The 15919-nt window shown below is 57.4% G+C and overlaps 1 protein-coding gene across 1 annotated transcript in view; it reads left to right on the forward strand.

The window, feature by feature from the left end:
- NCOR2 (nuclear receptor corepressor 2) overlaps nt 1–15919 on the forward strand; it is a 138265-nt gene that overhangs the window by 24907 nt on the left and 97439 nt on the right. Inside the window, exons 6-7 of the mRNA XM_007938111.1 lie at nt 716–772; nt 8075–8127. Coding sequence (XP_007936302.1) covers nt 716–772; nt 8075–8127 — 110 coding nt within the window. The remainder of the gene's footprint in view (nt 1–715; nt 773–8074; nt 8128–15919) is intronic.

Here is a 15919-nt window from a genome sequence, read left to right on the forward strand (position 1 = left end):
AGCTCTCCGCTCGTGGACCGCTGCAGCAGAATCTGGTGCTCAGCGCGTGCGGCCTGAGCCCCCGGCCATCAGCGCCTGAACCGGCCCTACAAAGCCCCCAGTGAAAGCTCTTCACAGCCCTCTGTCCGCCCTTCCCAGTCCCCCCGCAGCTTCTGGCAGGCCCTGGTGGTCCCAGGCTGGGGCCCGCGTGGCACAATGCCCCCTTCATAGCAGTGCTGGGGTGAGGGCCCGAGGTGCAGCAGCTGGGCTGGCGGCCAACCGCGCCTCCTGCCCCACGGCTCTGCTTTCCTAACAAGTCCTGTTGTGCGTGGGGCAGGAGGCGGAGGCCCGGGCTGCCGAGAACCCTAGAAAGGTCTCTCTGAGCCCTCCCTTGCACCTCCCTCCCCCTCCTGGCCGCCTCGCTGGCTGAACCAGGTCTGAGGTCATCTCAGTTAACCCAACCAGCCTTCTGAATGCAGGCGGACATCGCAGGCCCGGCAAGCCTGGCTGTGGACCCACAGGAGCTCTGCCCAAATCCTCGGCCTGGGGAGTCGGGGCAGGGGTGGGGGGCTGCCCAGAGCACATGGTGCGTGTGTTAACCCTAGACTCAGTGGCCCTGCCCAGCCGGGCAGGGCTCAGAGGGGCTGGGCGGGTGCCTGCCATCCTGGGAGGCCTCTGTTTATAATGTGTCTTGTGTCTTGTTTTCTCCTCTCCTCCCCACTCCTCCACTCTGCAGAAGAAGGCAGAAGCTGCACATCGGATCCTGGAAGGCCTGGGGCCTCAGGTGGAGCTGGTGAGTTGGGGTGCAGGGTGGAATGCTGGGGGGCGGTTTGGAGAGGCAGGCAGGGTGGCAGGTGGGTGGGGAGAGGCAGGAGGAAGTCCCGTGTTGCCAAGAGCTGCCCAGGGTGGCTGGTCTCCAGGAGCAGGAAGCGTACCCTCTGATAAGAGGGCTGGGCACACAGCAGGGGCGGGTAGTGAGGGCTGCTGGCCCCAGGCGGGTCCTGCCAGTGGGACCACAGGCAGACTGGGCTGTGTGCCGTGGAACCATCCGTGCCGGCTCCACCTTGAAAGCCCGCCTCGGGGCTCCACTCCGCCGTCTGCCCGAGTGGTCAGGGGTACTGAGCAGGTCTCGTAACGGCCCTGTGCCTCAGTTTCCTTAGCTGTAAATGAGGCTGATGGGAACACCTCCCCATTGGGTTGGGGCGAGGATTAGCTGAGGTTATCTCTGCTGTGCACTGAGAGCCGGGCCTGGCCCACACTCAGGGCTGTGTGCCAGCTACTGTCACTGTTGTTACTGGGGCCACTGTCGTTTCACTGACGAGATGCCGTGGCCATGACCGAGCTGGGGAACAGACCTCAGCCTCCTCTCTCTCAGACTGGGGAGCCTGGCAGTTCCTAGCCGGTGGTTCTGGAGTCTCCTGCCTGGGGGTGGGTGACAAAGGATTTATGAGGAAATCATGTTTAGAAGCAGCTCCGTTAGGGTTTTGTACAGCCGTTGGCCAGCACGGTAGCTTGACTTCTAATCAGGTTGTTTGAAAATGAGGCTGACTGCTTGCTAGTGTGCCACTCTCACGCCTAGTGTTGGCGTGTGCTGGTTCGTGAGCATATGACTTCAATGGATACGTGCAGAATGAAGATTGTGCAACATCGATTTCGCGAGTTCAAGGTCGACCCCAGCGTATTTTGTTTCCTGTTTCACTTCACATTTGCTTTTATTGTGTCTGCAACGTTCAATACTAAAGTATTTTTTTAGATGATTCATTTAATTGAATATAATCAGTTACTAATATGAAATAATAACTTTAAATACAATTTTGAGTTGACTGTAGCCTTAAACATGAAAACAAAATGTGTATGAGCTACTGTATCGAAAATGAACTTGCTCTGTAAACTTTCACCCCCCAAAAAAAAAAAAAAAAAAGCCCCAGCCTCAAGAGAACACAGGGCCAGGCAGCAACCCCCCTGAGCTGTAGTGTGTGCAGGTGGGTTGGAAGTGCCTGTGCTGGGTGTGCCGGGGATGTGGGGTGAAAATAAAAGGGTTGTGTCTGGAACCTGACATTAAACCCAGCTGTACCACGTTTGGTGGGTGACCTTGGAAGCCTCAGTCTTACCTTGAAATGGGAGCATTGGTAGGAGCTTGCAGGGATCTCTGTGAGGGATCTACCTTTGACAGTTCCCTTGGCCCAGCACTGTGTCCTGAGCGGGAACTCAGGAACTGGGAGCAGCTGGGGTGCTGACTGTTGATGATGGGAAGGGCTGCTGTGCTCCCCAGGGCTTAATGCACGTCACTTGGTTTGCAGCAGCCGGGGCCGCCTCCCTGCCTGGGGTCCCTCTGCTCAGACACTGAGCAACAGTGGGTGGCTGGCTGGTCACTGCCTCCCAGGTCTTCCCAGGGGCAGGGACAGGCAGGCACAGGCTGGGCTCCTGCAGCTTGTGGGCAGGGCCCCGGAACCTCGCTTGGCCCCCCTCTGCTCTGGCAGGCTCCTCCCCTTCCTGGGCGTGCCTCTTCAGGGCCTGGACGCAGGGTCCCATCCTGGGATCTTGCTTCCCTGCTGGGCCTGATCCTTACAGGTGTCCTCATTTTTGAGGAACTGTTTTACTGAGATCTCATCCACGTACCACACAGCCTGCGCATTTCAGCGCACAGTTGAGTGATTTTAGTCTCTTTAGAGATCTGTGCTGCCATCACCACAGTCATTTTTAGAATATTTCCATCACCCCAAAATGAAACCTCATCCCCTTTAGGCAGTCACTTCCCATTTGTCTCCTCCTGCCCCAGGCCCCTGGCAACCACATGTTGACGTTCTGTCTGTAGATTGGCCTGTTGACATTTCACACTAGGAGAAGCGTCCAGTGTGTGTTGTGTCTGGCTTCTTCCGTTCAGCAACGTGACGGCTTCCAGGCTCGTCAGGGCTCCAGCATGCATCGGGACTTCATCCTCTTTACGGCTGAGTAATACTCCATTGCACGCGTGGGTCACGCTGTGTTTACCCACTCAGCCATCGATGATCCTTGGGTTCTTCCCACTTCCTGGGTGTTGGGAATAGGATTGCTGTGAACGTTTGCGTACAAGTGTCTGTGTGGACAAAGGTTTTATTTCTCTTGAGTGTGGACCTGGGAGACGTATCCCTCAAGTCTGGACCTGGGTGTATGTGCTTGGAAATTACTGGTCACGTGGCATAGTGCCTAAGGCATTTGACTGATAGCCAGAAGGCTGGCAGTTCAAACCCACCAGCCACTCCTCGGAAGGAAGGTTGGGCAATCTACTTCCATAGTGATTCCGCCTCGGAAACCCAGGGAGGGGTCACTATGAGTCGGATCTCCCCGACGGCAGTGGGTTTGGTTTTTTTTGGTACGGAAATTCCACATTTAGGCTTTTGACGGCCTGCCAGGCTGTTTCCAAAGCAGCTGCACCACTTCACGTTCCCACTGGCAAGCTCCTTCTTACCTCAGTGTCCCGTTTCTGAAATGGGAATGGTGGGGTTAGATGTGGTAATGATTGTCCCAGGCCCTCAAGGCTCCCTGCCCACTTGTGACCTCATCAGTCTGGGTTTCTAGCAGCTGACTGAGTGAAGTCCCTTGATGCTGTAGACAGCAGCCCTGGGGCCGGCAGGAGCCAGGCGGAGGGCGCTGTGGGTCTCCGAGGTCTTGTGGTTGGAGGTACTCAGTGCATCTTCTCTGGTTTCTGTGGGTGAAGGAGTCACTCCTCTTGGGGTCTCAGAACAGGGTCTCTGTCAAGACTGGTGGCCCAGGGCTGGGGTCTGGAGTATTAGGTGGCTCTCAGAGTCCTGGAAAAGCCAGAAGGCCCTTTGCTTGGTGGGTTTTTTGGGTAGGGAGAGGGCAGGGCCCCCACTGGGTGTACGTGATAGGCGCAGCTGTGTGGCCTTCACTGCCTGTTTTCTGCATGAGCCTCGGAACGGGCGGAGCCTGGAGCCACACGGTGTGGGCTCAGTGCTGAGCCCACAGTGGGCAGCTGACTCTTCTGCACTGGCTTTTGTGGCTTCCCCAGGGCCTGAGTGGCTAGAGCTGTCCTGCAGAACATTGTCCAGGTGCAGCTTCTGCGGGGCCCACGGCATGGGCACCAGGCCGCACCTGGTGACGGGGGCCCATCCAGTCCCCATACCCTCCCATCACAGCCTCAGGGCATGACCGGGGTGCTCAGCCCAGGGTGAGGCTGCTTTGAGGACCCACGGAAGCTGCTCAGTGAAGCCCTGTGACCAGGAGGAAGAGGAAATGGCTCCAGAGCTGCCAAGTGGGCTTCCAGGCTCGCGAGAGTGTGAGGACCGCAGCCCCAGCTGGTCCAGACGGCCCGCGGGGAGAGCGGGCCGCGAGGGCGGGTGTGTGTGGCCGCGGCTTGGCCCCTCTGCTGTGAGTCACTGGGTTTCCTTCCTGTGCGGAGTGTTATTTTCATAGCAGTGCCGCTGAGGGCTGGTGGCCGGGTGACATGTCATCTGTTACCAGCTCAGCCCGCCTGTGACCGCTGGTCTTGATTACCCTGCCAGCTGGCCTGAAGTCGGGCCCGATGGGGGACCCCCCTGCTTTCTCCTTAAGACTCCCTTCTGTCTCAGTCACACTGAGATTTCGTTTCTGCCCAGGTCCTGTTGCACACTCAGGTTCCCTTCATCCCCTGTCTGGAGGAGGAAGTACAGGCCTAGAGGGGGCAGGAGATGGCCCAAGGTGACCCCACCAGGTAGGGCTTTTTGGGTCAGGCCCAGCTCCCCGCAGTCAGCTCTCTGGGACTCTGTAGGAGGGAGTTTTCTCTCTCAAGAGCTGGTTCCTCTAGCAGGAGGGGAAAGCCGTGAGGTAATCAGAGGCGGGAGACCTGAACCCTGCAGGCCGGCCATGCCTGTGATGCGTGAGGCCTGCCTCCTGGCTGCCATATTGGGGCTTGCTTTCTGAGACAGACACAGGCCTAGGTGGAAGGAGATGCCTGACCCATGGCCAAGCCCTCTGTGGGCATGGAGGAGGGGGATTAGGAGAGATCCCCTCAGGCCCTGTGCTCCCCTGAGTGGGCCCCACCCCACAATCCACTTCCCCAGGCCCAACTTACAGGCTTTCCAAGATGGCTGCCCGAGGGGCCCGTTGCTGTGGTGACATTGGCCTCCCTACGCTGCTCTGCACCCTTGAGTTCCTTCTTCTCCAGGCCGTGCTTCACCTCAAGGAGTACTTCCCGAGTGGCCTCTGTGTTCAGAGGTGGCAAACCCCCTGGTGTATTTATCGCTCTGTTCCTTTGGGGTCTTTCCTTGGGTACCAGTTTCTGAAGGCTACCCCAGGGGGTATCTGTCATTTGAACACAGTGAGGAGCCCACGAGCTGACAGTGCCCTTCCCTCCAGGCTGGGGGGGGGGTCAGGGCCTCTCACTGCCCTCCCAAAGTTAGTCTCCCCTTTCCTAGCCCCCTGCTCCCCGTCTCTTGTTTCCTGAGGCCCATACATTGTGGTCCTTTAGCCCCTTCCTGGCCCCCGAGGCTCTGGAAAAGTGGTCATTTGTCACCTTTACAAACAGAGGAAAGCAAACAAAACGCCAAGCCTGGCATTTCATGGGCTACTCAACACAGAGTCCTGTGTCAGTCAGAGTCCTGTTTGCTCCATGCCCATTTTACAGGTGAGAAAAACTGAGGCCCAGAGTGTTGAGTCACTTGTCTCAGGTCACGTGGGCCAGGGAGGAGGAGCCAGCATTTAAATCAGGGCCAGTCACTTCCTGGAACCTGAACCCACAGGCCGTGCCCACTCCTGCCTGGCACAGGAGGCGTGGAGAGGCCCTCCTGCTGAGCTAAATCCAGGGTTAGACACAGGGCCAGAGTGCGCCTTGAACAGCACATGGGCGTCTTTGCAGGACCTCTCACCACCACTGAGACGAGGATTCTCCACCTTCCGCAGGAGTATCTGAACACCTCTTTCCACTGGGAAGTTCTGCAGTGAGTCTGACTGTGGGCTCTCTAGCTGCCCTGCTTTTCCTTCCTGTTCAAGTCCCCAGGGTGAGAGTGGGGAAAGCGTCCCTGTCTTGGACCTGAGCACCTTGGGAGGCAGGCTAACCCGGTGTGTGGAGACATGGTTTGTGCCAACCGAGGGGTGACACCTTTGTCCCCAGGAGAGTAGCTGAGCTTGGAGTCGGAGTCCCCTGAAGTCAGCGGTGAATTAGCACAGTGGGGTAAGGGGGCGTGGCAAGCAGGTGATGTGGTCATCAGCTTAGGCTGCTGGCCATGCTACCCCGTGCAGAGGTCCCTCCTGGGGTCTCACCCTGTTCACAGATAGCCGGTGGCCTGTTACTGAGAAGGGGGCTGCCTGGGGGCCCATCTGACACACGGGGTTCATCAGGATGCTGGTGGGTGGCAGGAGGTGTGTCCATCTTCATCCCCTGGGAGACATGCAGGCTGGCCTCCTGAGCCCGTTCTCTTCCCGGTGGCCCTGCCTGAGGCTGAGACGTCAGGCTCCTGTCTCTCCCTGGTCTGTCCTGCCTGATCGGCGGGCACACACTGTACCTGGCTCTCCTACCACAGTCACACCTGGCTGCCCTCAGAGCCTCCTGCTGTGTGTGTGTGTGTGTGTGCGCGCGCGCGTGTGCGTGCGGGAGGGGGTGCGTGTGAGAGCCATGCACACACACGGGAGCACCCCGTGGTCCAGAGCTGGGGCTCAGAGACGGCGTTCTAGTTCAGGGCCACCTCGAACGTGTCCCCTTCTCAGAGAGGCCAAGGTTACAGTGTGTACAGAGAAGTTCTGAGTAAGGGGGACGAGCCCACATATTAAGGGAACACAAAGAGGGAAAACGAGCGTGGTGTGGTTTGGTGGTGAAAGTGAGCAGAGCTGGGCTCAGACGGCAGCTTCCTCATCTGTAAGATGGGGGTGATCATTGCAGCTCGAACAGCAGGCAGACGTGGGAGTAGCTGGGCCTGGCCGGGGAGGCAGCTGGTGACTCTGGGCAGCCTGGGCCGGGCCCGCTCTGCTGCCAGCGTTACTCTCGTCTAGTAGGCCGGCCCCGGCTGGTTCTCTGGGTAGGAGCCGGGGCCCATTTTGAAGCCTCTGCTTTTGTCTGGTTTGCTGCGTTTGGTTGACCAGTGCTAGGGCGTGGGCGAGGCAGGCGTGGGAGAGAGCTGTGAGTGCAGCCAGTCCACCGCGACGGTGAGAACACTGCCAATGCGACTCGGACACGCCACCCTGCCAGTCGCTTGCCTGTGCTGTAGCAGGCACACCTCATTGGGCGCGCACCTCAATTTTCCCAGTGAGCACACTGTGGTACAGTGGATTGAATGACTCACCCCGGGACACACTGGGAGCAGCAGCCCCAGGATTTGAAACCTTGCTGTGCGTTAGTCCCTAAGGGCGGTTGGGAGGGAGTGCACGGCACCTGGCCCGTCTCCCCGTGGTGTGTGCTTTGCAGCCTAGTGTCTGCTGACTGCGTGGCCTGTGTAAAACGAATCCCGACCTCTGTGCTTCTGGGGAAGGGACGTTGAGTTCCTTCTGGTTCTTGCTGACGTGGACGGTGTTTCTGGACACCCGGCATGTACCCCCCAGGGAGCACGTCCAGGCATCTCGGAGGCACTGGGCCGCGGAGTATGCGTGCTCTCAGCCTTTAGCACAGGTTGCCCTGGTGCTTTCTGGAATGGTGTATCCCTGGACGTCCTCACCGGCTGCGTGCGAGTCTCTCGTCACCTCATGTCCTCACCAACACTTGACATCACTCAGTTTTCTTAGCCTTTGCTGGTTGGTGGATGTGGAGTGGTGTACTGCAGTGGTTTGGACATGGATTTTGTGGTTTCCACACTCAGTGGCCGTGACTGAGGCCTGGCCCTGGCTCTCAGGGTGTGGGGCTTGTCCCGGGGGTCCTGCCCGGGCTGGCCTTCCTAGATGCTCCGCAGAGCTGCCATGGTGGCCTTGGCAGGGGTGATGTTGCCAGCAGGGCACCTGGAAGGTGACAGCCTGTTACTGGCCGGGCCACATTCTTGGTGCCTGTCTTGCATTCATACCTGCTGCTGGCAGGCCACTCACGCTAGTGCACAGCTCTTTGGAACAGGGACATGGGCACCGGGCTCTGCAGCGGGTGGTGGCTGTGTGGCCCTGGGCAGCTGCCTCTGACGTGCTCCATCCACTTCCTTTGCAGCCGTTGTACAATCAACCCTCTGACACCCGGCAGTACCATGAGAACATCAAAATGTGAGTACTTACGGGTACAGTGCAGACTGCGGGCGGGCAGGTGGGTGGCCTGGGGGCTGGTGTCCATAGCACATAGCCTTAGGCCTCAGGGGCCTGGGGGGGGTGAGTGCTCGTGGGCGCCGTGTAGACGACTGTGGATGGGGGAGCCATTTCCACGGCTCACAGCCTTGGGGGCCTGGGTGGGCCGGGGTCCTCTGGTTCCATCAGGGCCCCCAGCCAGGTACAGAGAGGAGAGGCACAGAGTACAGAGTTGGGCAAGAGGTGTGGGCAAGAAGGGTGACCAGAACGGGGTCTGAGCCGGCCTGAGAGGAGGGGCAGCCGCTTCAGGCTGGCCACAGTTCGAGAACCAGGTGTAGGAGCCTTTAGGACCTTGTCACAGCCAGTTTCGGGGACTGGGAGGACTGTTAGTGCCCGAGTCAGAGCTGCTGAACCTTCCTGCATTCATTCTGCACCCATGTGTTGAGCACCTGCTGTGTCTGGGCCCTGGGGACCCAGCCATGAACCCAGCAGAGACGTTTCCCTCACTAAGCTTTCTGTCTACTTCTACAGACCATGAATGAGTGAGTTGAACAAACAGGAAAGTGGCAGTCAATGCAGAGTGCTATGAAGACCGCAATCAGGGTGATGGGGAAAGAAGGGGGTGAGGAAACGTGGGGGGTCAGCAGGCTCCCAACAGGTCAACAGCTGTTAAAGGCCAGAGGGCGCAGGCCGTAGGTTCACGTGGGCAAGATGTCTGGAGGGCAGGGCAGCTTGTGCAGAGGCCCTGGGGCTGCCTGAGCCGGGCAGGGAACCCAGGAGCTGGCATGGCAGGTCTGCAGAGTGGAGGGCGGGTGCCCGGTCACCAGCCTGGCTGGGCAGCGGGGTTTGTTATCTCCAAAGGAGCGCCAGGCATGGGCTTGATCTGAGCAGCAGTATGGCCAGATGTTTGTTTTCAAAGGTTACTCTGGTGGCCGCAAGGAAAGAGGACCAGGATGGGAGCATGGGGCCCCTGTGGCCATGCGTGCATGCTGAGAGCAGCATGCTGGACCCTGCAGGCTCTGACGCACCGCCAGGCACTGCTGTGCGCCCAGGACTAGTACAGGGGAAGGTGGCCCCAGTGAGCTTGCTCGGAATAGCCGGGCACTGGGCTCAGGATTGTCCACGTCTCCCTGTGCGGCTGACTGGCTGGCCCTCAGGCAGGTCTCTTACTCTCAGGACTCAGTTTTCCATCTGTGAGAAAAAACCAGACCCAAACCTACTGCTGTTAAGTTGATCCCGACTCCTGGTGACCTCATAGGACAGGGTGGAACTGCTCTGTAGGCTTTCTAAGGCTGTGACCTTGTGAGAGCAGACTGTCATATCTTTCTCCTGTGCAATGGCTGGTGGTTTGAACCACAGACCTTTCAGTTGGCATCTGAGCACTTAACCACTGTGCAGCCAGGGCTCTGTCCATCTGTGAGGGGTCGTCGAGGGTTCAGCGTGTTCGGACGTGTTAGCTGTCAAGCTCAGGACCAGGTTGGGGTGCACTGTCTGCTCCCTTCTTCCTCCTCCGTACTCTGCAGACACCAGGAGTGAGCACCCCTTCTCTCATTCATTCCACATACGTTTATTGAGCACCTGCCACGTGCCCCACTCTGTTCTGGGCCCCAGGGAGACAGCAGTGAGTGGGGCCTGACATTGTAACGTGGAAACCAGCAGCTGGCAAGGCAGCCCCACATGTCATAGGAGAGCTGCTTTCCTTGGGGTTCCAGTGGCTGGGCGTTTGGCAGTAGTCTGCCACGCCTTCCTTCTGCGGCATCTCTGGTTGGACTCGAACCCCCAGCTTTCCAGTCAGCAGGGAGCTTGTTAACTGTTAGCTCCACTCAGGGTCCCCTCTAGTGGTGAAGGCAATTGATTCCAACCCCATTGCAACGGCAGTACTCCTACAAGGTAGATGGGGCTGGGCCGGGGAGCAGGGCCCTGCCTCCTGGGGTCACCTTGGGCTCCCTCCTTTGCTGGAGTGGCATTGGGATGGGAGGTCAGCTCCTGCCCACCCCAGGGACCTTGCCACTGTCACTGTGATTTCTCAGCATCTGAGTGCAGGCACACAGAGTCAGTGTTAATTTCATGCTTGGCTTCATGCCTTGCTGGCAGCTCAGAGCGTGTTGAAGTCACCGGTACCCACCTTGACTGCTCTCTCTTTACCACCTACCACAGGACCATGTTGGGGTCATGGGCCCATACTCTGAGGGGTCGCTGGCCACAGGGTCTTAGTGCCAGGCCACAGCAGAGACCCTCAGAGCTCTCAGACCTTGGGAAGCCGGGACGCGGCCCCGCCTCCCCAGCTTGGGCATCTGAGTGGGGTGACAAGGACACTCCCTCGAGGGACAGCCCAGCCTCTGCAGGGCCTGCTGGCTTGTGAAGCCCAGCGCAACGCAGAGAAAACCAGGAAGCCGTTGGGCTCCTACGTGGTCCCATCACTGCTTGGCTACTCTTGCCGTGGCTGTGCCCTCCAGAGCCTTGGCACCCGGGCACCGGTTTGGGCTGACTGGACTCGTCCTCTTGGCCCCCAGGGCCTGGAGGCTGTTGGACTCCTGGGTCCCCTGAGGTGGCCTGTCTGGGCTGCCTCTCCCACTCCCCAGTGTTCTGATCTGATAGCCTGCTTTGTTTCTGCTCGTTTGGGGTTGGACCGTCGGGAACTGTCAGTCTTGGGATCATGCAGTTGTCAAGAGCAGTTGGGACCCAGCTTCCTGTTAAAAGGCCTCGTAGATGCACTCTAGAGGCTCAGAGATGGCGAGTGATTTCTCCAAGGTCACACAGCCCATCGCCAAGACCACCTAATCCCTGCCCTTCTCCAGGCTCTCCCACTGGCTAGCCCAGGTGCCCTTGGGCAGGTCTGTCAACTCTTATGTTTCGGTTTTGTGGTCATCACAGTGGCCTCCTCAGACTGTCCTTCCTGGGCCTGTGAGAGGATCCCAGGGAGAGGGGAGGTGGGGTGCTGGGCCCCGCCCACCAGCCCCCCAAAGGGTGGGGCTCCTCCCCCAGGCCAGAGTGGGTGCCACATGGTTCCAGGTCTCACCCAAGCTGACTTCTTCCTGTTCCTGGCAGTCAAGGGTCGGGCTCACCTTGAGCAGCCCCTCTTACCCTTCATTTCCCAGTTCTCTGAAACAAGCCTCAGGTTCAACACCCCTTCCTCCAGGAAGCCTTCCATGACTGCCCTGCAGATGCCAGGGTCAGTCCTGCCCAGGCTGCTGCCTGGACCTCCCCATAGGTTCTGTCTCCTTTGTGCTCCCTCCTTGTGTCTGCTTCTCCCGTCTCTTCCTGTGCAGGCTCTGTTTGCATTTAAACCCTGACTCCCCCACGAGGCTGTAGGTGCCCTTCGCACCCCATAAATGTCTCCACCAGCAAACTCTTCGTGCTGGCTTGTCGTTGGCCCCTCCTGTGCCCCTCAGAGATGGCGTTTCTCTTTCTGCTGTACAAAGGTTCAGCACAGAGATGTGTCTGAAGTGACCTGTCGGTGTCCCCAGTGCCAAACACTGCTTAGATCCAAAGAAACGCCCAAAAAAATTTGCGGGAAAAATGTAGGACACGTAGACACCCTGAACAGGCGTCTCTACAAAACCAAACTCACTACCATCAACTTGATTCCAACTCACAGCAACCCTCTTCAGGTTCCCAAGGCTGTCAGTCTTTACGGAAGCAGATCACCTCATCTTTCTTCTGCAGTGTTCTGGTTGCCTAGTGCCACTCTGACGAGAATATACCACAGATGGGACGGCCTTAACAAACGGGATTTTATTCTTACAATTTGGAGGCTTTAAGTCCATGTTCAAGTGCCAGGCTCTAGGGGCTGGGTGAAAGCCCCTTAACCTTGGGGTCCAGCTCTGCCTCTTGCTCCCAGCCCACTGGAGCGAGAGGCATTTCTTTGCTCAGACAGCTGCTGGCTGCTCAGGCTGAGAAGCCCCAAGGTTGACAAGGCACAGTCCCTATGTTACCAATCCACACGGCAGGCCATTAATTCAAGTCCACTGTAAGTCCCCAGGTTGGCAGAGCATAGCAAGCTGCTGAGCAACGACATGGCTACATGCAGGGTCCAAGCGTGCCGTAGGCTAGAGACCATTCCCAAAGCTGCTGCTTATATAAGGGAAGTGGACCATACACCCAAAGGCAGCTACCCAGCTGCTTGTGGTAGATCCCACCATGGAGTTGAATGCCAGTCTCATCATGGGGAGTAACTACCACCAGCTGCCCAGCCACTCAACCAGGCCCAGCCAAGTTGACACACCAACATAACTACCACAATTCCAGCCCTTGCCAACTTGGCATCTGTACAGATCTTCAATGGGTGGTGTCTGTACAGGTCTCCTCCACTGGGTGGCTCTGGTCCCCTAGTTCCTCTAAGTGGCGACCTCACCCCCTTGGCCTGGCGGCCCCGCCCCCTCCCTCCGGGGCAGTGGCTGTGGTTCCATCCCATTGGCTCCCATGAAAGAGCGGCCCCACACGCAGAACCAAGGTGCGAAGGCCTGGCTCTTTGAAACCCAGGGGGCTGTGGCGGCTCCACCCCGAAGGCCATGGTCTTCCCTTCAGGCGAGGCAGCTCTGCTTCCGTTTCCTCTGCTTCTGCTGGTTAATGCCAAAGGCAACCCCCTTCGCTGGAAATCTGCCGCCCCCGAGGCATTCAGCTTTTTTGCTCCATGGGTCGACCAACCTGCTACTCCATTTCATGCGGGTCTTTTCTACCAGTTACTGCCCGAAGGCAACCCACTCCACCAGTAAGGCGCCTAAGCAAAGACTTCAAGCTTTCTCCTCCGTGGGTTGGTAAGGCTGCCGCTGTCTCCTGCCGGTTCTTGGCCCTGCTCCTGCCGTCTCTCATGCCAGTCTTGCCGTCTGTCCTGCTGTCTGTCATGCCGTATCCCGGGGACTCTGCCAGGGTTTCGGGTCAAGGACGCACTTCACTCCTGTTTGCACATTTTAGGTATCTGTCAGGGCAGCACTCCACTCTCCTGGTACCAAATTCTGTTCTGGTTACCTAGTGCCACTCTGACAGAAATATACCACATATGGAATGGCCTTAACAAACAGAAGTTTATTCTTAGAATTTGGAGGCTTTAAGTCCAAGTTCAAAGTGCCAGACTCTAGGGGCTGAGTGAAAGCCCCTCAACCTTGGAGTCCAGCTCTGCCTCCTGCTCCCAGCCCACTGGAGCTAGAGGCTTTTTTTCACTCAGGCAGCTGCTGGCTGCTGAAGCTGAGAAGCCCCAAGGTTGACAAGTAAAAAGGCACAGTCCCGTTGTTACCAAACCACACGGCAGGCTGTTAAGTCCATTGTAACTCCCAAGGTTGGCAGAACATAGTAGGCTGCTGAGCAATGACACGGCTACATGCAGGGTCCAAGTGTGCCAAAGGCTAGAGACCATTCCCAAAGCTGCTGCTTATATACTGGGAAGCAGACCATATCCCAAAGGCAGCTACTCAGCTGCTTGTGGTAGATCCCACCATGGAGTTGATTGCCAGTCTCATCATGGGGAATAACTACCACCAGCTGCCCAGCCACTCATCCAGGCCCAGCCAAGTTGACACACAAACATAACTACCACATGCAGAGTAGCTGGTGAGTTTGAACCACTGACCTTTTGGTTAGCAGCCAAATGCTTTTAACTTGTATACCACTAGAGCTCCTTAAACTGGCATCTCCAAAACCAAAAACCAGACTCACTGCCATCGAGTTGGTTCTGACTCACAGCGACCCCTCCTTGGGTTTCCGTGGTGGTATCTCTATGGAAGTGGATTGTCCAGTCTTCCTTCCAAGGAGTAGCTGGTGGGTTTGAACTGTCAGCCTTCTGGTTAGCAGTTAAAATGGGCATCTAGGGGGTTACAAATTCAGATACCTGCCCTGGAAGGGAAGACACACCAAATGAGTGGGGAGGGCTGGAGTGAGGCATTAAGGGGTAGTGGAGACTGTGGCAAACGTAGTCCATTTTAAAGGGACACCCAGGTCTTAGGACCTAGCTTATGGTCTCCAAGGAGTATTGCTACATGGCCTCATTTTTCAGGATAATCTTTAAATTTGGCTTCTGCTTTTTAGTGCTGGCAACGAAATCAGAGTTTTTAGAAAGCACTTCAGTCCAAACCGAGGCTCTCGTGGGCTGGCAGTAGTCTGTGCACGGTGCCAGTTTGCATTTGGCCTCTTTGGCAGGGAGTAGATGCCTCCAGGTGCCAGCAGGGTGCTTGCTTTGGAAGGAAACCCAGCTCACCTCCAGAGAGTCTGCCCTCTGGTGCTTCCGGGGACCAGAGACGGGGGCGCACGTCACCTCCACCCCCAGGCCTCCTGTCCACTGAGCAGCTTGCAGCTCTGCTGTGAGCCAGGCCTCCTTGGGGCTCCAGGGGAGATCGTGGTTGGCCCTCACCATGGGTCCCAGAAGGATCCTGGCCCTCTCGTGGTCGTCAATTGTTTTGTTTTGAAGTTGCAAAGAGTGCAGGGAATGCCTCATGCTGACATCTGAGACACCATAGTACATTTGTTAAAACTAAGACGTGAACATGAGTAGAACCTTCCTAAATAAAATTAGAAACGAAACTTGAGTCACTCTGCATCGACACCAACTGGGGGTGACCCTGTGAGTTAGAGCAGAGCTGTGCCCCACACGGTTCTCACTGGCTTACTTGGTGGCACGAGGTGGCCAGGCCTGCCTTCCGAGGTGTCTCCGGGTGGGCTCAGACTGCCAGCTGCTCCATTAGCAGCTGATGACCGTTTGCACTAATGACACTGGCGACGTCATTTGGATTTTCCCCAGTTTGCTCTTCTTGTCCCTTTTCTTTTCCAAGATGCCACCCATGATCTGCCTCCTTGGTCTCTGCCAGTACCTTGGGCTTATGTTTCACGATTCTGACACATCAGAAGTGTATGCTTAGGTGTTTTGTGACTGTCCTGAGCGTGGGTCTGTCTTGACGTGTTCTCCGGAGTGGGCTGATATGATGCATTTGGGGGAAGAACATCAGAGTGCCCTTCTCGTCACATCAGGTAGGGGTATGTGACGTCATTGCCTCTCTGCACAGGTGACATTGACTTTGATTCTGTGGCAGGATGGAGGCCGCCATGTTCCCCACTCCCCCATTCCTGTCCTCTGTCTTAGAACCGAGTTAGCCATGCAGCTGAGTCATGGCACTTGGGAACGTGTCCACGTGTGCACGTATGCTCAGACCCCCACAGTTGATCATAAGTGTCTGAGGGAATCTCTCTGAAGCCATGCACATTCCTGTTTCTCCTTCAAGTTTTGCCAACTCCTTGAGCCTTCAGGCATGGCCCTGGCCTGTGGCCCTGAGGACCACGGTCCTGTGACGCCCTTGACTGTGCCTCCTCCCGTCCATGAGCACTGACTGGAGTTCTCTGTAAGGGGGATGAGTCTCCCCATTAATTTATTCTTTAGGTCACTTGCTTGTAGCAGTGTGGACTTACTGACGTTGACTTTATTCTTTGGGTTACAATCTCTTGTTGGTGGGAGCTGGTGTCAGTCAGCCTGACTCATGGACAACAGAACGGAGAACTGCCGCGTCCTGCACCAGCCCCACAATCGTGCGCTCAGGTGCATCGTCATCCTCACAGCCATGGACGCAGATCCACGGTCATCCCCCATTGCTGTGTGCTCAGGTCCGTGGTTGCCCCCGTGGCCGCTGTGCGCTTAGGTGTCTTGTTACAGTCACTGTGGATGGTGACTGCCTCCCAGCCCTCTATCAGATGGCGCTCTGTTGTGGTCCGTACGGTCCCTCGGCTCGTGTCCGTTGTCACGGTCCCTGTGTATCAGACGGCGCCCTGTTGTGGTCCGTACGGTCCCTCGGCT

The sequence above is a fragment of the Orycteropus afer genome, unplaced genomic scaffold (assembly GCF_000298275.1).
Source record: "Orycteropus afer afer isolate SDZICR_OR568_19922 unplaced genomic scaffold, OryAfe1.0 scaffold00048, whole genome shotgun sequence".
NCBI classification, from domain to species: Eukaryota; Metazoa; Chordata; class Mammalia; order Tubulidentata; family Orycteropodidae; genus Orycteropus; species Orycteropus afer.